General features: G+C 43.1%; 1 protein-coding gene across 14 annotated transcripts in view; it reads right to left on the bottom strand.

The window, feature by feature from the left end:
* Window positions 1-826: 826 nt before the first annotated feature.
* Window positions 827-27,971, bottom strand: part of Golga4 (golgin A4) — an 83,255-nt gene continuing 56,110 nt past the window's right edge. For 9 of the 14 annotated variants that reach the window (XM_034484482.2, XM_034484491.2, XM_034484486.2 and 6 more), the window contains 11 exons: window positions 22,456-26,657; window positions 21,836-21,957; window positions 21,406-21,536; window positions 16,563-16,673; window positions 15,182-15,202; window positions 14,909-14,977; window positions 13,093-13,168; window positions 10,638-10,741; window positions 6,410-6,496; window positions 3,993-4,053; window positions 827-1,503 (listed from right to left, as the gene is read on the bottom strand). In XM_034484482.2, coding sequence (XP_034340373.1) covers window positions 4,024-4,053; window positions 6,410-6,496; window positions 10,638-10,741; window positions 13,093-13,168; window positions 14,909-14,977; window positions 15,182-15,202; window positions 16,563-16,673; window positions 21,406-21,536; window positions 21,836-21,957; window positions 22,456-26,657 — 4,953 coding nt within the window. In that variant the 3' untranslated portion in view covers window positions 827-1,503; window positions 3,993-4,023. The remainder of the gene's footprint in view (window positions 1,504-3,992; window positions 4,054-6,409; window positions 6,497-10,637; window positions 10,742-13,092; window positions 13,169-14,908; window positions 14,978-15,181; window positions 15,203-16,562; window positions 16,674-21,405; window positions 21,537-21,835; window positions 21,958-22,455; window positions 26,658-27,971) is intronic. The other 5 variants (XM_076917887.1, XM_034484481.2, XM_076917888.1 and 2 more) reach the window with 2 other exon arrangements.

The following is a 27,971-nucleotide window of genomic DNA, read 5'->3' as shown; positions in this document are numbered from 1 at the left end:
AATATTAAACATTTTAATACAAATAAAGTTTTATTGAAACACACTATGTTCACTCATTTAAGAATTGTCTATATAGTTTCTTCTGACTACAACAAGAGCACATGGCCTCTAGGACCAAATATGCTTACTAACTGGCCCTTTATAGAAAACCTTTGCCAACTGACGCCACTCTCTTACATGTGGGTATCTGCATAAGGGGTTAAGGAGAAATTACAAGACATTGTGTGGAGAGCACTGAGAGGCCGGCACTGCCACCCTGGAAAGAGGCATAAAAGACAAGAAGAGAACTACTGTCTCAAACCCTTCAGTGGGACACAATTTTGCCAATTTAATAAGCCATGGGTGGAAGTGTCTTCTCTCTAGAGAATAGCGAGCAAGTCAGTTGTAGAGTGTGGGTGGCCCCTACCCCACCGTGCAGGAAGCCCCAGCACGCTAGCAGGCTGGTTGGATAACCAGTGCAACATCCTGGGCAGAGGTTTTATAGATCTGAGTCTAAGAACCATGTTGCCCAGGATGTGAGGAGCGAGAGAACCCTTCTGAGCAGTTCCCACAGCTTCATGTCCAGAAACTTCTCTCTTATATGGCTTAAGAACAATCAGTGACTCCTAGAACAGAAACCCTCCTGTAACATACAGAAGGGGCATCCATGTCCTCCTTAGTTACTCATGTAACTTTGGACATACACACACACACACACACACATCTATCCTAGTGATCAGCATTTAGCTGACCTGACAGCCCTCACTACATTCACTCACCTGAACTGAAACATGGATGCTTAACCATCTTGAAGTGATTTTAATTTAAAAAGAAGCACAATGAAAACTATTATATAGGAAATAAACTTTATTTATCTGATCCTCTGAGATGACATGGCCAACAGTCACAGAGCTGCAGACAATAGGATTATGTACTATTTACAATTTACAGTAGTATTTTTTCCTCTGAAAAATAATATAAGTACAAAAGCTAGGTAAACATGAGGTACTGCCATTTGGGACTTATCATAGCATAAAGAATTAGGCTTTAGCAAATATTCAAAAAAATCAATCTGTGGAACAGTCGATTAAATTCTCTAATTTAGCAGAAAAAAATTCACTAAATTTCACCTCAAAATGTATTGCACAAGTCTTAAAGAAGAAAAAGAAACCACCCTAAAATAAATAAGGAAGATGGACAGTTCTTTACAGAGAGAGAGAACACAAGAAAGAGACACTCGACAGCCAAGCCAGGTGGGGCCAATCAAACCAGCCTTTAAACCATGGAAAACTTCCCAAGAAAAAAACTGAATAAAAAAGAACAAAACTATCACCATTTCTCCACCAAGAACGTCTGCTTCAAAAGCAATGTATTTGTGGCCAGGGTAAGAGCTGTCTTCAAGCTACACAAATGGCCTGTAATGACAGCACCATCCTCCAAAACCACCACACGGGGACAGCTTCTCAGGCAGCGGCTGCCAGCCTCATGCTCCCCATTTCTTCAAGATGAGGTTCGGAGCCATGACTGAAAAGAAAAAAGGAAACTTGGGTGAAATCAGAAAAACAAGCAAGCGAGCTCCTACAGCCAACTTGTGTGAGATTTGTTTTGTTTCTTCAAGATAAATAAATTAATGATCTAGGAATGACAGTAAAAAAAAAAAAAAAAAAAAAAAAAAAAAAAAAAAAAAACATTTCAAATACTGATTCTAATTGGAATATTCTAGAAACTACTGTTAGAATGATTTAAACTGATTGACAGCATTCCCAGAAGACAGAGCTGCCGAGCCCTGACAAGAGCCATGGCACAGTCTGTGCTATGTGGGCACTCCCACCAAGTGCAGCTCTTCAGACAGGGCTCACAGGGAAGGCGGTGGTCCCACCTTCCCAAGTGTGGATTTGCTACATCCTGCCATGCTCTCAGCAAGACAAATGCACTGTGGTATAAAGGCTAAGCTTCACTGGAAGTTCATGAAAATTTAAAACATGCTGAGACAAACCCAGACTTTTCCTAAGAGTTTCCTGGATTAAATTGCTAAATGCTATGACTCAGATCTGAGTAGTTTAAGATCTTACAGAAGTAACTGCCCAAGTAAGTTTAAGTAGCAGAGAGAAACTGTCCATTTACACTCAGGAGGGAAATGTTAAGGTGTTCTGAGTATTTATTTACGAAGCTAGCTCAACAATCATGCGGGCCCGGGAACCTAATGGAGAGATGGGGAACAAACAAACCTCTGATAAGGGTGCTCCTTTTCAATTAGTCTCTGAAACTTTGGCTTGAACACATTTAGGAAACAAAAGTCAGCTCCGCAAAGCAGCACAAACCAGTGCTGTGAAAGCAGAAGACCAGAGGCCCAAGAGCATCACTACTCAATGGAATGTGTGCTCTTTGTGGAGCCTGAGGTCTTAAATATTGATGAGAGGTCTCATCTGAAAACTGGGGAACTTGACTGTTATGTATAGTATCAGATAACACTAGGTATATCTGACGGGTGAGTCTCCTGAGCATGGTGATCCCCATGTTAAGATGCAGTTATCCACTTAAGTCTGCGCAGTCAAATGATTGTGGTAAGCACGATGCTTATAGGTAACTGCAAAATGCTACACAATGGGGAAATACATGGAGAGAAACCAAGAGTGAGAACAGGGAGAGGTTTGCACAAAATGTTAGAGATGTATAAGTGATGGCAGATGTGGGCATTCACTCAGTTATGTTTGCAAAGCTTAGGTTTCAAACCAGGAGTCCAATGGACAAGCACTCAGTCAACAGAAGCGCTGAGGCCCGCACTCCCAGTGTGAGGGGACGCTCCACAGCACTGCAGGGTGGTACAGTACTTACAGGACCAACTGCTTGTCAGGTCTCACCTGCTTAGTATTAAAGCAAACTAATGAAGCCATGCTCTGCAAGGCCAGTCTCAGGAGAGGAGACAGGAACAACTCAGCTCTAGATAATCTTGTAAGCAAATTAAATGATAAGATGTGAAAATCAAAAGGAGATTCATGAAGGGACTTCTTAAAAAGGCAAACAAAATTAAAAAACAAAACCGAGGCGCTGGAGAGGTGATCTACTGCTTAAGAGTGCTGGCCGCTCTTGCGGAGGGTCTGAGTTCGGGTCCCAACACCCACACAGCAGCTCACAACCCCGTGACTCCAGTCCCAGGGATTTGACACCTCTTCTGCCTCTGTGGTACACATACATATAGACAAACATAGACATATAAAATAAAATAAGTAAATCTTTTTAAAATAAAATAAACATTTTTAAAAGCTTCTTTAAAAGATCCATCACAGCCTTAATGTTCTTCATCTTGCTTCGTTTGTCCATGCTGAACAAACCATCATTATCATCAAGTATAATCAGATGTTAGTCACTGAGATTCAATTTGTGATTTGCAAGAATTACACAAAGTTTAAGGTACACGTGTACTCTAAGGGGTTAAGGCAATGTTAAATCAAGCTAATGACAACGACTACTGTGTGAGGCTGGGAACCCTTAAATGTTGAGGACCAGTAAACAGTGGAAAACATTTTAGACAATTATATTTCACTGTAATAGATGTTCATCAGAGACAGCCATAGTCAATTACACTAGGCTGCTAAGAAGCACCCACAGAACACACATGCTGTCTCGCAGTGAGCTGTGTGATCATGGATGTAATAAAACTGCATTTATTTTTAACCAGCTTTATTAGTTTTATTTTTTTCAACCTAGTGGTCTCACTAGGCTTTGCAGTGACTTGGGCTCTCTTCACTTGGATCTGCAGCACAGCGCAGCGCTGCCCGTCCTCACCTGCATCCACAAATATCCTAAACCTCTCCATCACGACCTGTAGCCATTCGTGGTGGCTGTTAGTCTATTTATCAGTCTATTTCACAGAATCAACAGAAAGCAACTCCATTAACCCAATGTCGTAATCATGTCCATTAAAAAGAACAAAATAATCCCAGCAAAATGGTTGATGGCATACAAAACACGTGATCTCTGTACCAAAGACACAAACATGGCTGTCCACTCACCACATGCTCACTAAGCACAGACTGACGGTTATCAGAAGATGCCACTGCGAGGCGAGGTGAACTACAAAGCCAAGAGGAGAAGCTTATTGGGTTAGTTCTCAGACAGACAGTGCAGAGGCTACACTGTGCACACGAAGTGGACAGAGTTACAGGCGGTACCTAAGTCATTTCCAATTCAGGGTCATTGGGCAAAGCTTAAGGAATATGTAATACTTCCCCCATCCTAGATTGTACTGTCAATTTTCATTTAAAGGTTTAAATGCTGAAAGATGCACTTCATGCTAAGGGTGCATTTAACTGCCAAGTAAATTATGAAGTGATTTTTGTTATAATTCCATTAGCAATTACATTAAAATTTGATTCATATAATTTCAGCTTACCCCTACGAATTTTTAGAAGTCAATGAATTTGAAATTCATATATACAATACACCTGTATATTGAATTCTCATTCTTAAAAGGTGTCAATTTTATCACTGAATAATTCCCTCATAATTCAACAGACTGTCAAGAGTAGCTGCAGGAATGATGCACCATGTTGCAATTCTAATGCAAAGGAATTTGATGTCAGTTTGTTACACTGTAGCAAACTTCTTAAATAAATCCCATGCCCTAATTTCAAAGGGCCATCATCCACCATCAAAACTCATGTCATGGTTTGCTTTGAAATGGCAGTATGACAACAAAGGCTGCTGACAGACCAGAGATGAGCTTATTTCTGGATGGTGTGACAAGCCTCTGAAGTTGTGTGTGTGTGTGGGTGTGTGTGTATACACACACAATGAAGTTAGTAAAATGGAGCAAAATGAAAACAAACTAGAAAAATGTCTTTCAATACACAGAGCATAGTAAGGTTAGTATTTTGCAAGAAAATCTGCAGAAACACACAAGACATAGGAATGTGGACATCCTGTGTCTTCTTTTAAGGTTAAAAACCATGTAGAGAATTGAATAAAGAGGAATCGAGTGGAACTATTCAATGTTTTATGTTGAGAGAGTCTCCCACATTGTGACCCACAACAACTTTGAACTGGGATTCTTCCGCTTCAGCCTCTTAAGTGCTGGTATTATAGGCACGTTCCCCAGCCTGCCACACTATTAACAGCGATGAGCTTGGCATGGGACGAATAGTTAAAAACATATTTACATATGTACTGTTTTTCATTAAGCCTCATTCGTATCTGCATTTGTTTTCCAAATCCACCTGGCATGCATCTTATTACATGCCAGGGATGGATAAGCTTCATGGTGGGGTGGAAGCCTTCATCTAAAATGCTATAAAGTTCTGACGATGTATCAACTTAGGGGAAACGAGTGAGACAACAAACCCAGCATGGTTGGTCAAGGACTACAACAAATGACACTCGAGGTTGGGGATGGAGCTTGGTGGCCAGGGCCCCAGCACGCATAAGGCTCTGGGTTTCAGTCTCCAGCACCACAAAGCACAGGAACAACAGACGACATGGAGGACAAGTGTGAAAGCCGAGCACAGTGAGCAATGGAAGGCTTGAAGCAAGGAGAACAAACCTGGCAGACCAAGGGAAGGAAGCTCTGCCCCGCCAGTCACTGGGGGACAGACAGGGTTTATGTTCCTGGATCTGTAGCACTTCAATGAGAGAGTGCGCTTTTGGGAAAAATTAAGAACAGACTTCTCTATAACAAAAAACTCTCTGATTCCAGTTTTAGCCAATTACAATATACTTTATAAATGAAATTCTCTTAAAGATATGGGAAAGGATCCTGAGTCACTAAACAAATATCAAGACTCTCTTTAGACTGATAAAAAGATCAATCAATTTGATGAATTTTCAACTTATAGGATCTATCCCACTTCATGCCCGTACATTACTTCACATTTCCTACGCACCTATTTTATCATTTGAATGGTCTGCCAGGCCTATCTGTCATTCACATATGATTAAATGGAAGTTACCATTTATCCCAAAAAGTAAAGCTTCCATGTTCTTTATAGCTTCAAATTTCCTACCTTCTCTGTAACAACACAGGAGCAGACGGCTGCAGACTGGATTTATTCAGCAAGCAAAGGGTCATGACATATGAGGCTTTGTTTAAAGCCTGTGCAGGTTAGCCTCAGAAGCAAAGGAGGATCAACTCAAACCCAGGGCCCACTTCATCCCTTCCTAGGATGAATGCTGTTTAACTCAAGCTCTGGAACCCCACCCACAAATGTGGCATCAACTGTCCGCACTACTAAGAACTATTTCCCTGACAGTCCCCATTAAATCTGCCTGGGATTAAACTTTCTTAGTGCCCATCCACTGCCACTGCTGAGTTGTGGTACAAAAGACATTCAAAAACTTTTGATTTATTTTACAAACAAAGAGAAAGGCTCTACAAACTAGGCAGAATATAAACTGTAAGAAAGCTGCCTCCCTACAGATGACTTCTGGAACTTACCGTCAGACGAGCATCTTCTCTTTCCAAAATTTTCTGAGCCTGATCATCAGGGAACTTCAGGACAGTGGTTATAACTTTGGCCATGGTCTGGAAGCAACAGGAAAAAGATCATTGGCATAGGATGAGGCAAACAAGCCTCACAGCATTCTGACATGTTCTGGAAGATTCCTTAGTGCTCTCAATGGAAGCCACAAACAAAGAAGTATGATGTGAAGGTGTCAGTCAAGGAAGGAAAGACCAGCACTAGCGTCTCAATTTACGAGGGCTCCTTACAAAGTCTACCCTTGAATTACTTCAGATAATGTATTTCCAATAGCATAAAGCTGAATAAAGATCTAGCTGTTGATCTTTTGTCTCATTAAAATAAAACTTCATCACGAATTCATCTGAAAGGGCCTTATATTTTCAGTAGCCTATAGGATGCATTGTCAGAACAGACGCTCTACGTAACCAGGATTAGAGGTTCTAACTAAGTCACATCATATGTCTCATAGACACGGGCCACTGCATGGACATGAACATGCTCAGTAGTTACTTCTCAAGACATGCAGCATGTCAGCCTAACAGAAATTACATATTAAAGGAACACAGATGTTTTGTTTGGTAGAACACATGATGAATCAAAACATTACACATGGGAGTTTGCAAAACAAGATCATAAACTGTGCAGATCAGAATAAATATACCGTAAGTCAGACTGTCACCCCAAAAGCTCCTGGAAAATTCTCCTCAAAGGTTGAAAACTCCCTATTGTGTATCAAGATGAGATGTTGTTAGGAAGACAGAGAGGAGAGAAGATGTCACTTATGAAATGAGAATGATGATGAGCTCAGTGCTTACATCTCAGGTCAGGTGGTACTCTCTCCTGGGGACTCCTACAGTGCATGGTAGAGCATCCCAGAAGAGGGGACCAGCGCCCATGGCTACATGAACTCTGTGTGTAGGCCTGTGTGTTTGGTGGCAGCAGTGGGGTTCTGGGAAAAGTTGTAGGAAAAAAATCAGCACAATATTATCAACCCAAAATTTTGGAACTATATTCATATCACTAGAAAAAAATTAATTATTAACAAAAAGGGAAGAAACTAACATTTGTAAATTCCTATTACCTGTAGAGAGTTGAGGCAGGACAGTGCATATTCCTAATAACAGCTCAACCAGTTCAACTGAGTCTATTTTCAGCTGCAAACCCCATATATAATAACTTTAGTTTCAGACATCTTGTCTTTGGCTTTACCATTTTAATGGCTTAAAAAACATTTTTAAAATGCCATTTAAAACAACCACATTCTTGGAGGATCCCAGAGGCATTGACAATACCTCACCTAAACCATATTAACTAGACAGAACACAAACTAGTGTGTTAAACTTGAGTATAGACATCAGGTATATGTGTCAAGAACTGGCAAAAAGAAATAAGAAGTAGAACCTATTTCAGTACTTTCTTTTTACACAGAGAGGACTTCTTGTGTATCACTAATAAAGATTCCCCTCCCCTCCAGGTTATCAAAAATCTAAAATTCAAGGGTTCAGTTATATGGAACATTTCCTTAATTTCATTATCATACATATCAAAGCTTTCATCCTGAAAGCACACATGCATGTTCAAACATGTTTATAAAAACACAGTTGTAAACTGTGACTAGCTGTCTCTTCCCACTTGTAGACAACACTAAATGGAAACTCTATCCCTAAGTTTGTCAGCAACACAGAATCCATAGCTGACAACCAAGAAGGCCTCTAGCTTGCCAGAACCTAGGCTCTTTACACCTGGGAAAGAAATCAGACTGCCTACTCTCCAAACACGTCCTCAGGCCCGCCGAGTGAGATAGTAAGAAAAAGTTCAAATGAACCACCTGATTTATAATCGGCTCTTCAGCTGGTGTTTCCTCAGGGGATGCCTCTTCAAGGACGCTTACAGAGCAAAAAGGCAGGCAGACTGGATTCCAGTGTCAAGTGAAAGTAGAGGACCAAAGCCCGTGAAGAGGAAGAGAGCAGAGCTGAAGTAGCTCTAACATGGTAAGAACATGTCACAGAACACAGCACCCGCCAAGCACCTGCCTCATAACAGACGCTGCAGCAAAAGCAGGTGAGAAGCAGGTAGGATGACACGAGGAGACTGCCGATGCGGCGGGCAGCACATTGCCAAGTCCTTCACAGGCTGCTCGCCACTTCTGAGCTCTTTGTTAAAGCAAACCACAACAGATGCATCTAAAACCAGCTCTATTCTTGTTGGAAATCTCAGAACTATCTTCTCTGTGATACATATACACAGGTAAAATTCTGGAAGTACTTCAGATCCTCTAGCCTTCAAGACAGTCTGGTCCTAGCTGGGAACACTGTACCTCACAGATCCAGTGTTCAGATGGACCAGACTACTTGGCACACGGGAACTCACATGGTTTTCTTGGGCCTTCACTCTGAGCTGCTGCCCATCCTGCATGAGTGCTGAGTATTCCGTATCAAAACCTACTTCTCCCCTGGCTTAGAGCCCAGTCTACCTTGACCCTCCACAAGTGAAGCGCTTAAGTCCTCACCCTGCCCTGCTCCACAGTCTGCTTAACTACGGACTAGGCACTGTTCAATTCCAGAGTCAGCCAGGGTATTGGCTTCCACATTACTATCTACCATGACAGTCCATATAGCAATGACTGGACAGTAGAGTAAACACTAGTTTCAATGTTTACATATGAAATGTGATGAAGACTCATAGACTGTTCATCCTTAGCCAGAAAATCACAACAAACACAGACAAAGGTGGATGAAGAGCTCTGTCACTGAGGCAGTGGCACAGCCTTCTAAGCTGTAACCTGAAGTGAACAAAGGCTCCCAAAACACAAGTTACATTTGGCTTGGGCTATGTCTCTCTTCCAGAGGCTCAAACTTGGAAAGCACATTTCACAAGCACTATACTTCCCAGGAGCAACAGGCAGCAGCTAACTTGGTAGACTCAGGAAGGCCACAATCTGTTCGTCACAACACTTGAACCACAACGTTAGAGTCTACAGTGTCTACAGTCCTGGGAGCAGGCTCATAGCTCAGCCTTCTTCTACCTACTGCACTTGCACAAATGCCAAGTCCAGCTGCTGCTTTAGCCTCTGTGAGAACGCAGTATGAGAAAAGAGTTGTTCAGCACCTTTGCTTTACCAGAAAAGATGAACCAAGAAAAGGCCCTGGATCACAGTGAACAAACATACCCTCTCTGTAACACAACTCAAGATCGTATTACTTAAACATAACTTTTACTTGAAAGGATCTGATAGCCAGACATGGTGGTATATGCCTATAATCCCAGTTCCTGGCAGGCAAAGCAGGTCATCACACAGCAAGACATTGCCCCAAAAGTCTAAAACCAAGGGGTTGCGGAAGGGGAAACACCTCCCTAAACTTGTTTGATGTAAATACAACTTAATTTCTATATATACTAAGATATATACTAAAACCTCAAATGACCTCTGGCTCCTGGTGCTTTTCTATGTATCCTACGAAGCTGTAATACTATCTTTAGGTTTCATCTATGCCTTTGCTCTCTTTGGTTTTATATATATTTTCCAAATCACTGTCTGAACTGGACTAGCATCTCTATAACTCACAGAAAGGTCATTATCCCATTCACAGTCGTGATACAGACAATGTAAATCCCATGAGGAGTCTACAAGTGTCAAAAGCAGAAACTGATCACAGTGAAAACTTTTACTGATAAAAAGTTCATGAAATTCCCTAACTACATTTAATTCCATTCAAGATATATTTATCAAATGTCTAATTTAAGGTTTAAAATAAACAACAATCAAACTATAGAAGACATATATAGTAAGGCTCTGTATCAAGAGCCTTATGTAGGAGCTATGTTCTAGAGAACAGATTGGCTAACAGTTCCTACGTGCATAGCATGATAATTTAAACACGATCAATAACCAGCATATGTAGAAACAACTTGTAACAGAGTAAATTATCTCTGGATGTTCCTTAGCGTTGCTGTCATGGAGACAGAATGGTGATTCACAGTGCTATCTACAGGGTCCTAAAACCTCCTTAAAATACAACTGCTTCTCCTACTATTAAGATTTGAAATCACACACTCACACACATACACAAACACACACATGTACACGCACACACAGTGTTCATTTTTGTGAACACTGTCTGCCCCTACGATCTACTGGTGCACATCCTATCAATGTGTGTGTTAAAAGGAGTCTCGTAAAAAGTCATGAGGCAGGACCTGTACCTTGGTCTCTCGACCCATCATATACTCAAACAGCACTTTTCGCAAATATTCAAACTCAGTAGGTTCTCCGAAGAGTGAGACCTCAGTGTGGTACAAATTGCCACCTGTCAAAAAAGACAAAACCAAATTACAAAAGGAAACCAAATAACTAATGACTCAGTAAATGAACACATCAGGAAACGAGGGAACAGAACGAGGTTTGTGCCCCACCAGCTCCTGTGCTATGCACATGCTCACACTATAAATATCCCAACTACTACAGTAGAAGCAAAAATTAGAACTGTTGTAAAATTTTTGTTTCCCATATGCATTTTTCTCCTAGAGCACATGACTAGCAGATAGCTCCTTAACTTTGGTATTTCTCTACTAAACAGTACATGAATGACCTCAGATATTCCAGTGACTAACATGACCATTTTCATGTTATCAAGGATCTAAGACATTTTTAGTTTCTTTTTAAGCATGCCAATACTAAAGTACTTAGTTTCAAATTTTCAAAAATGCTTTGAAACACAAATAAGAAACCTGAAGTGTGCAAAGTATCAGTGTCATAGTGATTTTTCAAAGACTTTTATGTGAACTGGGCCCAGTAGCACAGCCTGAAATCCCAGCTACTTGAGAGCTTAAGTAGACTATTAAGTATATGAAAGGGAGGAAACAGAAAGAGGAGTAAGAAAGAAGAGTAACGACCATGGATATGCTAAAAGTATATTGTATGCATACATGGAAATGTCCTGAAAGCTCATTAATTTGTATAATATATGCTAATAAAAAATAAGGCAAATAAGTAGGGTATTTAATGACTTATGGAAAAGAAAATGCTTACTTAACTTTAGAGGACATGGAAGACATAAGGCATGCCACCAAAAAGAAGTGCATGCTACTAAGCTAATGAGGAACACGACATTCCCTGGTGATGCTCAGCCTACGTCTAAGACTAGGAACAAAGTTACCAATTGTAGATCAGCTAAGCCATGATACAGCAGCAGAGAGGCCACTGGGGTGCCCAGGGCCGGACACTATGGAATAAATGCAGAAACATCTAGGTGGGCCTCGTATACTACTTCACATGTTGTGGCATGTCAGTTCTACTCTCAGTCCTATATTTTACAGAAAATCTTTCACATGTAGACTATGGAAAACATGTACAAGTATGTACCAAACTAATGGAATAAAATATACAACCTAGATGACTCACACATCAAACAAAAGAAATGGATCATGTAAATTCCCTAATTTGGCAAATCTAAATACAATGTTGCCAGAAACTTTATAGACAGATGTTAAATAAGAGGGCAGAAGAATGAGTATCACAGAGTCAGAGGGATTCAGCACCATCAATGTGCTAACTATATTATTATACACGTACACCTAAGAGCTTAATGGGAACAGATGATGCTTTACCTCTCCCTACGGGAGGCGGGCATTCAAATGTTACTGCTTAAAGAAGAGCATGGAGGAGAGATGTGTGCACAGTCCATCAGACTTCTTAGATTCCTTTCATCATTGACATGTGCTGATACATGCAATGTGTGAAAACAAAGTCTGGCAATGGAACTTAGCATCATGTATCAAAGACAAAAGGTTAAAGACATTACATGAAACAAAGCACAGCAGACATGGAATGACAAGTGCTGTAGGGTCTCGCCTCCACATGAAACCTACACAGGCTGGGGGAGAACAGGATGAGATGGAAGCTGCCATGGGCTGGGAAGGCAGGCAGAGCAGACGTGTTCAATGTTCAAAGGAGGCAGATTTCAGCATCATAGTAGAAATCCCTTCAAGACAGATGGCTATTACACTGGGGACAGTGTTGTGTTCAATTACTGAAAGTCGCAGGACTAGGTTTAAAGCATTCCCACCATGTGCTTGGCTGGATGAGAACAGAGCACAAACTCATGTACTTGAACATTTGGTCCCCAGTTCTAGAACTTGTTTTGGGAAAGAGTAGGTGTGGCCTATTGGAGGTGGAATGACTGTGGAGTAGACTTTGAAATTCCAAAAACCACAGCAAGCCCAGTGTCTCTCTCTGCCTGCTGTCTGTGGATCAGGATCTAAGTTCTCAGCTACTTCCCCATTACTACCTATGCCTGCCTACTTGTTCCCATGTTCCTAGACATACTCATCATGTGAAACTGGAAGCAAGCCCAGTTGTCTCTTCACAGCAGAACAGTACCCAAGACTCACAGGAATATGTACCAGTGAGCTCAACTTGTGCATTGCATAGTGAATATGTATTATAAAAGCATCCTGGTGCAGGATGTACACAGTGAATACGTATTACAAAAGCATCCTGGTGTAGGAAGTATATATAATCTGTACTTGTCAACTACTAAAAAAGATAAATAATACAAATAAGAGAAGAATATAAATTAGCAAAGAAAAAAGTAAAGCCATTCATAAGCCTGCCAATAAGAGGTGTGTGCACACAGGTGCATGGGAGAAGTCAGCTCACCTTTGTAAGGTGTCCCCACAGCTGCTGCACATACATTCTTTTCATATCTTTTCAAACGGTCTTCTAAATTATGGACCTAAAAGTAATATTCAAACCGTATCATAAAATTAATATGGAAATCACAAGTAAGGAAAGGAAAGCTACAGCCATTACATTCTCCCTACTGCTAAAGGAATACTAAATACAGATAAAATTTAAAGAAATAGTTTCTTTGGTAGAAACTAAAGGCATATTTAATGAAAGAAAAAACTACATATACTGAATTTTATTAAAATTGAAAACTTTTGTATATCAAAAGACTGTATTAAAAATGTTGGAAAAACAAATTGCAAAATGGGAGAAAATATTTACAGATCACGTATCTGATAAGGAATGTGTGTCCAGACATGTAAGTCCTTACATCTCAACAATAAAAAGAGAACAGAAATCCAAAACAATCAATAAATACATCACTTTAAAGAAGAGATACAAAGGGCCAACAAGCTGATGAAAAGGCAGTTAATGTCATTAATCACTAGAAACAACATAAACTAATACCACAATGAAGTGATGCATCCTGCCTCCTCAGATAGCTATAATCAAAACCTTGTTGGTAAGGATGTAAAATATGGAGTCCTCATAAACCAGTGGTGTGATTCAGCATGGAGCAGTTGCTATGAGAAACAGTGTGGCCACTTCTCATTAAGTTTTAATACAGAAAGCCGTTGTACTCCTTCCTGTACATCTAACTAAAAGAACAGCATGTGCCCAAGCAAAGAGGGACACACAAGGTCAGGCTCTGTGGCATGCTCCTTCAATCCCAGCACTCAGGCCGGAGGATCTCTGTGCCAGCCTGGTTTATAGAGTGAGCTTCAGGACTGCCAGGAATGCACAGAGAAACCCTGGCTCAAAAGGCAAAACAAAAACAGGCACACAAATGCTCCTAACAGCACTACTTGCTATAGACAAAGGTGGCAACAGCCCAAATGTGTATAAACTGGTGAGTGGCTATATACCTTGGCAATAGGACTCATACACTGCTCACAGAAGCAGTTAGGTATGAGGCAGCTTGGAGCAGCAGCCCATGCCTCTTATCTCAGCCAGGGCTACACAGCGAAAGACAGACAACATGGATGGACAAAGACCATACACTGTTTCACTACTGAGGCTAACATCATAGGTTGTGTACTGGACGGGTCCATTAAATGAAATGCCTGCAGCATGTGAATCCACAGAAACAGAAAGCAGAGCAGTGGCTGTCTGAGTCTGAAGGGAGACAGCAACAAGGACTGACAGTTAAGTAAGTATAAAGTTGAAATAGATTCAAATAGAAGTGTAAAATGATGAAAATGATGAATTTATGTTATGTGAACTTTATCACAATAAAAATGACTAATACAAACATCACTGTGCTGTGACAGTTTTAAAGAATATAAATTATTACAATAATATAAACACAAAACATCATTCAAAATATTAAACACTAGAAACAACAGAATATAAATGTTCTAGTTTGGGCCTGGAGAAATGGCTCAGGGGTCAGGAGCACTGGCTGCTCCTCTAGAGGACCCTGGTTCAATTCCTAGTGCCCACATGGCAGTTCACACTGTAACTTGTTTCAAGGAATCCATGGCAACAGGCATGCACAGTGAGTATGCTCACAAAATACCTTTACAAATAGAAAAACTTAATGTTCCAGTATACATATATGCAGTCACAGGTGGAAGGACTGCCTCAAGTGCGTGTGGGTTTGGAGACAAACTTCATGGCAGTATTAAGTCATCACCAAGTCAACTGTTCCTAAGTACACATCACTAGCAGCCACACTGGCTTGTACCTGCTCTCTCAACTCCTGTTCCTTCAGCTTGGAATCGCTGATCAGAGTGGTCTTCTGGGCTAGCTGTGTCTGAAAGAACAAAAGCCAGATGGAAATGAGTGTATCCCCTCAGTGCCTGGACCTGTTTCTTTCTGTACTGCTTGCAAAAACTTCTTTGTAGAAATAGTATCTACATTTAAACTTGTTAAAATGGAGAGGGGTGTGGGGTATGTGGGTGGGGGTTCTCCTAAAATGTCCTAGCTTCAGTAAATGTCAATGAAAAACTAATCTTACCTGTAGCTCCATAACTGTTACCTGGAGATGAAAAAAAAAAAAAAAAAAAAAAAAAAAAAAAGAACTTAAACAATAATACCCACGGGGAGAAGAAACAATCAGAGCATCATGCATGAAATGACAAGAAAATGAGAAGCCAGCTTTACAATCTTAAGAGAGTGAGCAGGTCTTAAATAAAGCACTGTTTCTAACCTGATCTATCTTTGATATCTAAACTGACCACATACAAACATACATGAACACAGAGGAAAGGACTGGAAGGCTGAGACAGCTCTAGCAGTAGCTGTCACGTCAGAAAGGGAGCCAGATGCCCAGCACAAGCAGTGATTGCTATCCTTCAGAATTACTGACACAAGAATATGTTTGTCTACCATGCACTTAACTTCGTGAGTAAACATGTCTCATCTTTCAAAGTCCTTTAAGACATTTCTGAACACAACCTCTGAGGCTCCTGCTGGGCTCTGCTTACAAAGTGTTTCTCATGGAGCTCAGCACAGGTATATGTGACTCAAGACCTCAGCAGCACCTAGAAGGAATACCGCATCAGCTCAATGCCAGCTATTTGGGAGGCTGAGCTGGGAAGACGGCTTGAGCAGAAGCTGACTGAACTCAAGGCTCAAGCCAGAGAAACATGGCAGGACCTACTACCTCAAGTAAAGTCAAAATTAAAACATTCAGAAGCACTGGCGCATGCTCAAGGAGGATGTCGAGACTACTGGAAGATAGTCTCTTCCTTCTACTGTGACAAGGATAAGAGCTCAGAGCACCTGCGTCACCTTCACAATGCATCAACACTCTGGTAGTGGGGATGCAGCAGCAATACTCTCATGCTAGGGAAGTTCATGGTACTAAGATATGTGTTTTCACAGACGCAGTACTTAATAGCCAAGATGTCCCCTCAGCCACAGTCACATGCTAAACAAACACAACTTGTTTATAGCTATCTTGAATAGGAAAAGGGTCCTTTCCCTCGCTCACTAGTGAGGAGTGCTGTCAGAGAGGCCTTTTACAGAGGCTTCATCCCCGCACTCTGGAAAAGAGAGCCAAGTAACCGGCTGTTAGGAAACTGCTGTTCTCAGTGACTGGTAACCTGGAAGAAATCTTCTCAAGGGTGGCGTCACAGTCTGCTAGATTGTCTGTGGAAAGGCCAGGGAGTACTGGGAAACAGCAGAGTTTAGCTTTGGAAGCCTGGATTTAAATTCCATGACAGCACTTAACACAAGATCTGAACATTTGGTTTTAGTTGCATTGACTGAAAAAGGAACTTGAGTCCTCAAAGGCCCTTGGATTAAATGAGCTGAGTGTGTGGCAGCAGGTGAGCCAAGCCGTGGAAATGGCCACACTTCCCAGAACCACGAGAAGGAACTCAAAGTTCTCTCACACTGTCCTTGGCGCTCTCCTCCTGCTCCAGCCTGTGCTCGTATTTCTTCTGGAGCTCCTGGAGTTGGGTCTGCAGGTCTGTTACTTTCGCAGTCATTTCTTCTTCACGGGCCTTTAGCATGAAAACAGCAATGTGACAACAACATTACAAAGCATGCAGAGACGGAGCAGTGCACAACAGTCACACAGCGGTGAGACCAGAACTTCTGTCACTACTCTCCTCTGCCCCCTTCCTGACCCAATCTAAGTCTGTGTTAGCACTGCTCAGTCTTCTTGGAATGCCACGGCTCCCACACACTCCGTCTACTCTATCAACCAAGGCCATCAGCTGGTCTCACCCCTCACGATGCTATTATCAGGTCTTACTGTGCACGGATCCCAGGGTCTAAGGTTTCAGAGTTTTGATACAGTAAAGTTCCTAAAGAGATTCAGGAAATAAAGTAGTATTTTCACACCCAGCTGGCAACTGACTGATCCCAAGAAGCTGTGGAATGATCTGGTTTGATTTCTTCACTAATTCCGGGTGAGCTGGGTAACTCAAGAGTTGGTCTTGGAAGCTTGTCCACTAACCTGCACATCTCATTCCCATCCGTCCTCACATCACACCGGCAGTTCTCCATTAACAGAATACAACTATCTCTTCATTTTCCCAAAACATTGCAAAACAAGAAAAGAGACAAAGCTGAACTAGAAAAGACTTAGATGATTTTTGTCCCCATGGTCCTGCTTAGAAGTCTGACACACAGATCACCTTCTGTTGTGTTCCGAGGGCGCTCCGATCTTGCCTCAGTGAGGAATCCCAAGACCTCTGTGCTAAGGAACAGTTAGAACTGGAATACTGTACTGATGTGATGAGCGAGCTACAGGAAAACCACCACCACTAGGTGTCACTGAACAGGAGCTGACTGTCAGACGCATGGGAAACATTGTTCTCAAAGACAAGCAGATGGCTAGGCACAAACAGTGTGATGAGCCACAGAACACTTGAAAAGTCTGATTCTTCTCATGAAGGTTTCTGAAGCTATGGGAAACAAAGCAGCAGAGCCCAATCTGTGGTGACAGATGTCAAATGTCTCCTCAGTGAGGCACACTGACCTAGCCCTATGTGCAACACCATCAACCTGCAATTGAGATATTACTGTCTGTGGTCTTGACTGTTTTGAGTCTACCTGCACATCCCTGTGGCTACCCAGACTCCACAGCTACGTATTCAGGCATACTCAGACATTTAGCTATGTCTGACACTTCCTTTGATACCTGGAGACTACCAAATAAGCTAAGGTAAGCCTTCTAAGAATTGGAGAAAAATCCCTAGTGAATTGTCCATAACTTAAAAAATAGGTCTGGACCCAGGGGACAACTCAGTGGCAGGTTGGGGCCAACAAGACACCACCAGGTCCTGTGCAAATCCCTAGTTCATGAAAACAGGAAAAAGAAAGGAGGAAAAGAGAAAGAGGAGAGCGAACAAGTGGAAAACTCTTAATTTTTGGTTCTGTTCGTTAAAAACAACAAACAAGAATTAAAGTGACTCTCACTATATACCACCCTCAAATATACATGTGTATACATTTGATTCAAGTTTTTCTAAATAAAAATTAAACTGAAAACTTTTTAAAGATGCAGCACAGAGAGGTCAGAAAGCTGACTCAGTGGACAGAGTGACTGCCACACAATCATGACTACTCAGGCTCAGACTCTCACTAGCCCAGTAAAAAGCCAGATTTGGTGGTACAGGTCTATACCCCAAGTACTGGTGGGAAGATCCTGGGGGTCAATCCACCATGGGAGTTCCAGGTTCAGTGAGTGAGCTGCAGGAAGCGAGATGGAGAGCGACTGAGGAAGACACCTGACACACACACGCTGCTGTCTTAGCCGATTACTATCCATTGCTGTGATAGGACTGTACAAGCCATGACCATGGCAAACTCTTACAAACATCTACTTGGGGCTTGCTTACAGGTTCAGAGGTTTACTCTGTCTTCATCGTGGTGGGAGCATGGAGCATGTGTGACCTTGAAGCAGTAGCTGAGAGCCACATCCTGATCCGAAGGCAGCAGGCAGAGATCTAGGACTGGACCTGGCATGAACTTTTGAAACCTCAAAGCTACTCCCAGTGACACACCTTCTCCAATAAAGCCACACCTCCTACTAATCCTACTCAAACACCCACCAACTAGACTAGACATTCAAATACGGGAGCCTACAGGGACCATTCTCCTTCCAACCAACACAGCCACACAAGCCGCACAGAGTAGCAGTAGTGAATGAAGACTCAGAGCATGGGCAAAGGTGATGCAAGTGAAGACCAGCTCCAGCTGAGGTAAGTGCACAGACCTCACGGAGAATGCAGCCTCGCTGGGCACAGTCACTGTCATCAGACAGCAGAGGGCACCAACAGGAAGGAGACTCAGCAGCAAGGAGACAGGACTGGTTCCCACAGCAGACTAGATGATGAGAGAGGACAGCATCCACTGGCAGCAACAGTGCAGTCCAGAGAAGAGGAACAAGAGCCATGACGCAGTAACAGTCTTCAGAGTGCAGCACATGCCGGCACCATGCAGGGGACACACGCACATTTGTCACCCTAATTACGGAAATGTACTTGTGTGTGAAGGGCCCAAAGACATCTGAAGCAAAAGCAAGTTTCCATTCTTCATATGAGGGAAGTATGGATGTTATCTGAAGGGCGACCAGCAACCCTGGCATGGAAGGTGGAAGCTGGTGATCAAGAGTTCAAAGTCATTTTCAGCTACACAGCAAGATCAAGGCCAGCATGAGCTACATGGGACCATGTCTCAAAAAATCAAACCAACGACAAGAAGAAACATCTAAGATCAGGTGGAGAACGGAAACATTCTGTGCTTACATTTGTTATTAATACATCACAGAACTACCGTAAAGGATGGGGACAGTGCAGTATCCCATGGTCAGAGGGAAGGGAGGAAGGAAAGAGGAAGAGAGGAGGAAGAGCTTGGCTTTGAGTCCTAAAGCCTGGACTGCACCCATCCATTCTGCTGACGTACGCTGCAAGCACTCCCATTTGATTCCGTTAAGCCAGTTGACACATACTACTGAATTAAAGCTCCCCTTTCTAAACTGCAGTTGCTGGAAGATGCTCAGTTATTAAGTATGTAAAGCTAAGGATGGAGCCTGGGAAAGTCACCTCAGTCAGGCTGCCCACACTGCTATCCCACTGCAGCTTGGAGGGCTGCACTCCGAGCTCCCTTCACACAGCCTCTGGAGTACTACAGTTACCTATCTTCCTTCCCACCTATCCACCTATCACCCTAGACTCCCAGAGGACCATCACAGCAGTAAACAGTCTACTCCCTTAGCACCCACATACCCATATACAGAGGAGGAATCACAAAAGAAGAACTACTTCCCTCCCTGAAGCTTCCAGGCTTGAATTTTCTCACACCAAAAAAAAATACCTGTTATCTTTTTAAAGTTCCTTTCTTGGAACTCATTTATGAAATATGTGAATGTAATGATGAATTTCTATTCTAGAACTCAATAGATAGTGTTAGGCAAATCATTTAACTATACTAAGGTTGTGTTCCCTTCTGTATAATAAACAAAAAGGACAGTAACAAATATCAGAGGACAGAACTACACCATGGACATCAGGTGTACTAGATACACCGGACCATAAAACATTCCAAAAGGAGTCAAAAAGTGTCTGTACTTATTTATATTGAGACAAAGTCTTATATAGCCCAGGCTAGCCTTGAACTCCTGATCCTCCTAAACCCAGCTCCTGAAATGCCAGGATCATAGGCACCAACACCTCAACGGGTTCCTTAAAATTGCATTTATTATCTATCTATGTGCCTACATGAGACTAGATGTACCATGTGCATGCAAATGCCCATGAATTTATGTGTACCATGCATGTGCGATGCCCACAGAGCACTGAAGAGAACACCGGATCCTTTGGAACTGGAGTTACAGTTAGCTGTGAGCCACCATGTAGGTGCTGGGAATAGAACTTGGATCCTCGTAAGAACAGTCAGAGCTCTTAACCACTGAGCCATCTCTCCAGCCCCCTTGGCTGTATTTTTAAAAACTCAGCACAAATATACTCTGAAAGTACTAGAAAATGTGCAATTATTTTAATTTTCCTATTTAGATTTAAAGCTTACACACTGCACAAAGATGGCATTCCATATCCTGAAACTTCACTCAATTCAATTACATTTAAAACAATAAGTGGTACTATCCATCCCTTGCTCACACACGCAGTGCTGATGCAGCTCAAGTATGACTCTTCTGGAATAAGTGTGTCCTGGTGTATGATGCAGTAAGGCCTGGAGGTCTTACAGAGTAATACGCCAACAGAGGATAAGTGACAGTGTTGTATCTGAAAACATCCTTGGGGTCCAAGCTCTCACTCTTGTCTGTGGTTTATTTTATTCTGCTACTGCAATGCCACTAGAATACATACCCTGAAACAGCATCTACTGAACACAAAACACTTGGCTGATAAACCCCTTTTCCTACACAGTCCACCCTGGACCATCAAACTCTGGAGTGGAGAAGAAAGGAGGCTGGGTACTGTCCTAAGAAGACACTGGCTAGGCTAAGCCGCCTCAGACACAGGCTGGTTCTAGTTTCCAGACTTAACCTAAACACAAAGCCTCACTTTAGTTTCTCTCAGGGAGTTCTCTACATGTGAGACGCCAGAATACTCAGCACTGCTGTAAAGCTCTGCTAAATTTCAGACTCTCTACACGTGAGACGCCAGAATACTCAGCACCACTGTAAAGCACTGCTACATTCAGACGAGAACACTCAGCACCACTGTAAAGCACTGCTACATTCAGACAAGAGGGAAACCGCACATCAAGTATCTCCTCATATCTGCTGGCCGTCCTTTTCAGATCCTCCTCTTTTTCCGCGATCTTTCTATGCAATTGCTGTGTCTCTTCTTGGTGGCTTTCCAGAAGTTCGGCTTCCACTTCTTGGGCCTTATCTAATATAGGACAAGGAACAGGCATGAGAAAACATGTTTGTGACTATATGCCAACGGCAGTAGGAATTTCTCATTTCCAATTACTGTTGATGAATGCAGCAGACAGGTGTGGGGAGATGCTGCTTCTCGCCAAAGGCAAGTGCCTGACAGGTGAGGCGGTTAGAGGACTTTCTAGAGAACAAGGAACCATTTTCCCTCAAGTATAGTGACATACAGCACCTACCACAACAGAAAAGAGAATAAGCTTCAACTGTGGACTCCCTGAGTGGTGTCCCTGCCGAGTTTGAAGCTGTGCTTACCAATGGTCTCCTGAACAGTTCTTTCTAGCTCCTGCTCCTTCTGTGCCAGCTGCATGTTAAACTCCCGCATCAGCTGCTTCAGGGTGGAGGTGTGCTTCAACTCAAGATCCTCTTGCTCCTGTCTGAGTAACAAGAGTGGACAGCGATGACTGCTGCCTCCACAAAGCAAGTTGCAAACAGTGAGCAAGCTTCAGAAGAATGCGACCTCACTGCTGTTGAAACCATTTTGACTCTGTGTGTGTGTTGGGGGGGGTGGGGGGGGAGGGTCAAAAACAGTGTTTACAATATGAGACTGAAAAACTATGATTACCTTCAGCACTAACCTGGGCTCTGAGAACTGTTCCTTCCTACTCTAAATTTCTCCCCTAGACATGCATGTTACAGTCACAAGGCTACAACTGAGAGCAGCAATGAGATCATTACTCAAGACACAAAGCCAGCAGCTGGGATCTTACCTGCAAGAAAAGCTGTGTCCCCTAAACAAACATGGAACAACACTGTCTTCAGCCCCAAATTATCATTTCTCCTCAGTACTTAACTTACTAGGCAGGTGAAAGCGTCTATAGTACACACGGCACGCGCCCACGCACACAGACACTCAAGGTGGGAACGACACTCACTTGAGCTTTTCCTCTGCTTCCTGCTCACATTCTTTCCTCAGGAGGTCCAGTTCCTGCTGATGCTCCTTTCTCAGAGCTCGGAGATCTTTCTGCAGCCTCGCCAACTCCTTGCTCAGCTTCTGCTTTTCCCGCTCCGCCCCTGCTAACTTTGACTCCAGGTCACTGCTCTGGCCATCCATTGTAGTTTCCAATTTCGACTGGATCACATGTGGTTTGGAATTTTCCTCAGGCCTATCTTCCAAATTTTCCACAGATTTATTTTTCCCATCCATTTCTTGCTGTACAGATTGTGATTTTTCATATTTTAAGGTCAACTTTTCCATTTCAAGACTATGGGCGCCCCTCTCTCTTATTAACTCGGACTCCAGCTCTTTCACCCTTTGCTCCAGGGTCTGGCAAGTCAGCTCCTTTTCCTGGAGGGTTTTCTGGACACTGTCAACCACACTTGCCCAATTCTGCTTCATGCCTGTGTTGTTTTTACCAGTTCCTTCTCCCATGGGCTGGGACACAATTAAGGAACACTTCATCTTTTCTTCAAGTTCTTCTTGAAGACAGCCTATCAAAACTTGATCTTGGAGCTGCTTGGCTCTGGAGCAGTCTAACGTTACAGACAGCTCCCTGTGCTGCACCTCAGACTGCGATGGCGCTGCCTCACCTTCGACCTGCTCCAGCCTGTGCAGCAGCTTCTCTTCTTCAAGGACACTTGTTTGCAGTGTGCAGATTCTTTCTTTACCTGCCTCCTGAGTGCTGTCTTCTTGCTCAGGAGATACTGCCACATTTCCCATAGATCTAGGCACAACTGGCATTTCTGGTTGTGGAGAACTTCCTAGGTTTTTAAGTCTGTCTTCTAGGATGTGAATTTGCTTTTCTCTTTCTTGTAATTTTGCATTCAGCTCACTCAACTGGTTTTCTGTGTCTTTCGCGTACTGTTGTGTTTTCTCTTCCATCTGAGACAAGAGCTGCTTCCTGATGGCAGCGATCTTCTGTTCCGCCTTCCTCTTCAGCTCCACTTTTGCAGCGCTTTCTAACTCAAGTTTGTCTTCTAAAGCTTTCAACTCCTCGTCTCTGCTTTTCACACTTGAATTCACATGTTCTAGTTCCTTCTTCACAACTCCAAGTTCAGCTTCCAGTGAAGACACGTGCTCTTTTAGTCTCAGGACTGTCTCCTCAGCCTCCCTAACCTTGTCGTCTTTCTCTTCTCCCAACTCTTCCAAGCGCTGAAGTTTCTGAACCAGTCTACTGTGCTCAGTGCCCCTCTGCTGGCTGTAATTCTTAAGTGTTTCATTTAAGGACTCAACTTCTTTTTTCCTCTGAGTAATGCAGTCTTCTAATTCAACGACCTTTGCTGTCTTAGTCTTTAACTCGGCCTCTAAGTCACACTCCTTTTTCTCCATCTTGCTCTTCCTGTCCTCAATCTCGCCCTTTAAACATTCAAATCTCTTATTCTGCTGATCAAGGTCTTCCTTCAATAAACGCATCTGCTCATCCTTCTCACTAGCTTCTTTGGCTTTTAAGTCAAGCTGTGCCTGCAAGTCTTTAATAGTGCTTTGGTACTGGGCCAGTCTGGGCTGGGCTTTTTTCTTCCACTCTGAGACTTTGTTGGACCAATGATCTACCTGCTCGAGGGCAGCCATTTTCTCCTTACTCAAAGCATCAACTTTCAAAGACAGCTCTTGAAGCTGAGCTCGCAGCTGCAGCTCCTGCTCCTCATGCTGCTTGTTCAGAGCAGAGATGGCTTCGGCCTTGTCATGTGGGCTGATGCTGCTCTCCAGCTGAGCACTGAGATCACTTAGCTGCTTGCTAAGACTGGCGATCTCAGACTTCTTCTCTGAAAGCTCTTCTCTCAGTAGTGTGACAGCATTGATGTTTTCCGATAACTCTTTCTTCAACCGTGTGATACATGACTCCTTCTCAGAGGCCGCCTGCTGCTGCTGCCCTCCTTCTTTCTGTAAGGCTTCTTTTTCTGTGATAAGACCTTCAATATCAGCCTTCATGGTCTTAATTTGATTTTCTTTTTCTTCCAACTGACTGGTAACTTGCTGAAAAGAGCTCTTTAGTGTATGCTGCTCCTCTGTCAGCTGTGTAAGTTGTGCTTCTAATTCAGAAACTTGGCCCATTCTCCTGAGCAGCGCCTCCCCAATTGTGGCTGTGTGCCGCTGGCAGCGTGACAGCCTAGAGAGAATGACGTTGGTTTTGTCACGGCTGGTGCAGACTAGTTCATTCGTTTTGGCTTCTAACAAAGCTTTAGTTCTCTCACAGCGACTATCTAGCTGAGATGCTAGCTCCTCAAGCAAGGTTTTGAGGTTCAAGCTTTTGTCCTCCAAGGTCTTCTTGCTGATCTCATGTAAAGCCTTACAGCTCTGGAGCTCCTCCTCTGCAGCCTGCACCTTGCCCATCAGCTCAGAGACCCTGAGCTGATCCTTTTCTGCCAGCACTTTCAGCTCAGCCAGCTCCTCTTGAAGAGAAAGCTTTTCATTCAGAGAACAACCCAAATCAGCCTCCAGCTTTTCCACTTGTGACTGCAGCTGAGCTTCACGCTCTGAAAGTGAAACAATGACAGCAGACTTCTGCTCCAGCTGTCCCTGCAGGCCAGCTAGCGCCACGTCCTGCCCAGTGACCGCCTCTGTCAACCTCGCCATTTCTTTAGTCACCTCCTCTTTTTCAGCCTGGACTGTGAGGATCTTGTGCCTGAGCTCACCCAGCCCCTGCTCCTTCTCCTCCAGCTGCTTCTCATGCTTGGCCTGCAGCTCTGCAGCTTGCTCACTCAGTCTCTTTTCCCAGGACTCTATGACATCATCAAGTTTTCGCTGATGAGCGCTGCTCAGGCTTTCTATCTGCTGCCTCTGGTTCTCCTCTAGTCTCGCCACCGTGTCACTAATTCCAGCTGAGTTAGCCTGTGCCATTTCCAGAATTTGGGCATTGAACTGCTTCTCTTTCTGACTAAGCTCGAGGACGGTATTTTCAAGCTCTTTCTTAAGTTTGGCTTCCTGATCTAACAACTTTTTCTTCGTTTCTTGCATTTCTTTTGCTTTCTGCTTAATTTTTTCTATTCTTTTTTCCTGGTTTTTAAATTTGGTTTCATATTCCTTGTGCAAAGCACTAATGCTCTCTTCCTTAGAAGACAGTTTCTGTTTGAGGGTCTCGATCTCCTTGGCCTGCTCTTCTCTCATCTGTAAAATGGCATTTTCCTTCTCCATCAGGACTTGCTGTGCCTGCTCCTTCTCCACAGCACTGTTCTTGAGCTGTGACTCCTGGAGCTGGGCTAAGGATCTGACCTTCTCCTCCAGCTCACTCCTCTCTCTCTCCAGCTGCTGCACCTGAGCTCTCTGAGTGTCTAATTCCACACACACGTGCTTTCTTTGCGTTTCCATTTCAACTACCTGCTTGGTAAGAAGGTTCTTCTCCGTTTCCAGATCCAACACCTTTTGTTGCATTTGGAACAGCTGCTCCTCATACGCGCCTGTCTGCTGCTGTGCGGTGCTCTGCTGAGAGTGGAGGAGATCCAGCTTGGCAAAGGCCTGCTGGAGCTCCCCAGCAGACTTCTGAAGATGCGCTTCAAGATCCTGTACCCGGGCCTGACGCTCTTTCAGGTGCTCGTCCTTTTCCTTCAGGAGACCCCCTAGCTGATTGATCTCATCCTTCAATGCCTTCTCGGTCCTGCGGACAGTTATTTCTTGTTGCTCACTAATGCTGTCAACCTCACACTGGTGGTGGCGCCTCTGCTCCTCCAGCTCGGCCTCTAAAGCCTGCTTCATTTTGTCTGCATCACCCCTTAGGACAGAAAGCTCCTCTGCAAGCTGATCACGGGCTCTCAGTGCTTCTGACAGCTCAGAAGATACAGACTCCAGTTCCATCTGCTTCTCGTCGAGCTTCTGCAAGGTCTTTTCATTCATGTCTCGTATGTGGGCCTGGAAGAGACTCTCCTTCTCCTTCAGTAATTCATCTTTTTCTTGCTGATACTTCTCTCTGAGCTCCTCCACAGCAGCCTGATGCTGCTGCGAGAGGCTCTGGAGCCTCTCAGTCCACAGGCTGTCCTGCTGCTGCTGGAGGCCCTCCAGTTCTGTCCTGTGCTTCTCAGCCAGGGCCGTGAGTTCTTTATTGTGCTTATTCTTCTCAGCTTCCAGATGAACAGCCAAATGCTCTGACTGAGTTTTGCTTTCTTGTAAGTGTTTTTCCAAAGAGGTTTCCAATTCAAGAATTCTCTGTTAATGAAAAACAGATGTATTTTACTAATGCCAGACTTGTTTACTAGTGATGATATACAGATTACACGGGCCTGCCTAAAGGCTGTCCTTTGAATGCCTCACATACCATACCAAACATAAGAAAAGGGAGACAATCTGCTGTGCTCTGTCACTAACACAATCATGAACACAAACTCGGCTCTGGACTTCCTCTATTTACCATTCTATAACCATTTCAGCACCTCTATTTAAAAAAAAAATTCTAATGGGATAGTCAAAAAGAAAATAAATCACAAAGCAAATAATGATAGTAAGTTTGGTAAGAAGATGGATCTCCACATTCTATGTTTTTAGGTATTTTATTACTTTTGTAACTTAATTTTGAGGGAAAAGGGCATCTCATTTTTCTACCCCCAAAAGCATATACCTAAAAGCTTTTAAAATTTTATTTATTATTTATATGTGGATGTGTGTGTGTGTGTGTTTGAGAGAGAAAGAATGAGGAGGAGAGGAGGTAGAAGAGGAGAGGAAGAGTTGGAAGATGAGGAAGAAGAGGAAGAGGAAGAGGAAGAAGAAGAGAGAGAGAGGAAGATGTACCTGTGGCTGCAGAGGGCAGGGAGGTCTGGGAATTGGCCTTTTCCCTGCCTGGTGGTTGGGGATCAGGTTCAGATGGCCAGGCCTATGCAGCAAGCATGTTATCCTAAGCTGTCTCACCAACCTGCACAGTTTTGTTTTTCCTTAAAGAAGATTCTTGAACATATTTAACTAAAGGTTGCTGTTATGTCACAGAATATTAATTCTTTACTCTGAATGTCAGAGGTAGAACAGTCCTAAGACACTGACATGTCCAGCCCCTTGGTGACTGGTGCAATGCATTGCAAAGGCAGCAGTGCAGATCCAGCCCATCAACGCCATCTCATTGCACCATGTCACTGTGTCTGAAATGTCCGTGAAAAAGAGCAAAGATGAACTTACAACTATTCGAAGAAGTGTGACTGCTGGATGGCCTAACAAGACCGACAGATCTAAATACCATCAGCATGTTCCTATGGCACGCCCCGCATCTCTAACACTGACAAGAAAAAGGGCAGAAAACTACATATACTGACACTATAACAAATACTTCATTCCAGCACCATGTTTAATATGGAAAAATGGGTGATTTTAAACATAAAAGCAGGACATTGGTGTAACTAAATTGTGACAAAAGTAGAACACGGGCTATAGTTCAGACATAGTATATAATAGCACTGGACAGATCAGAACACACACTGCCTACAGTGAAACCACTTCCTAGCGAGCGAGGATGGGTAACAACAGAATGCAGTCACT

This window comes from Arvicanthis niloticus, chromosome 21 (assembly GCF_011762505.2).
Source record: "Arvicanthis niloticus isolate mArvNil1 chromosome 21, mArvNil1.pat.X, whole genome shotgun sequence".
NCBI lineage: Eukaryota > Metazoa > Chordata > Mammalia > Rodentia > Muridae > Arvicanthis > Arvicanthis niloticus.
Note: the sequence above shows the minus strand (reverse complement) of the source record. Positions and strands in the feature narration are given on the sequence as shown.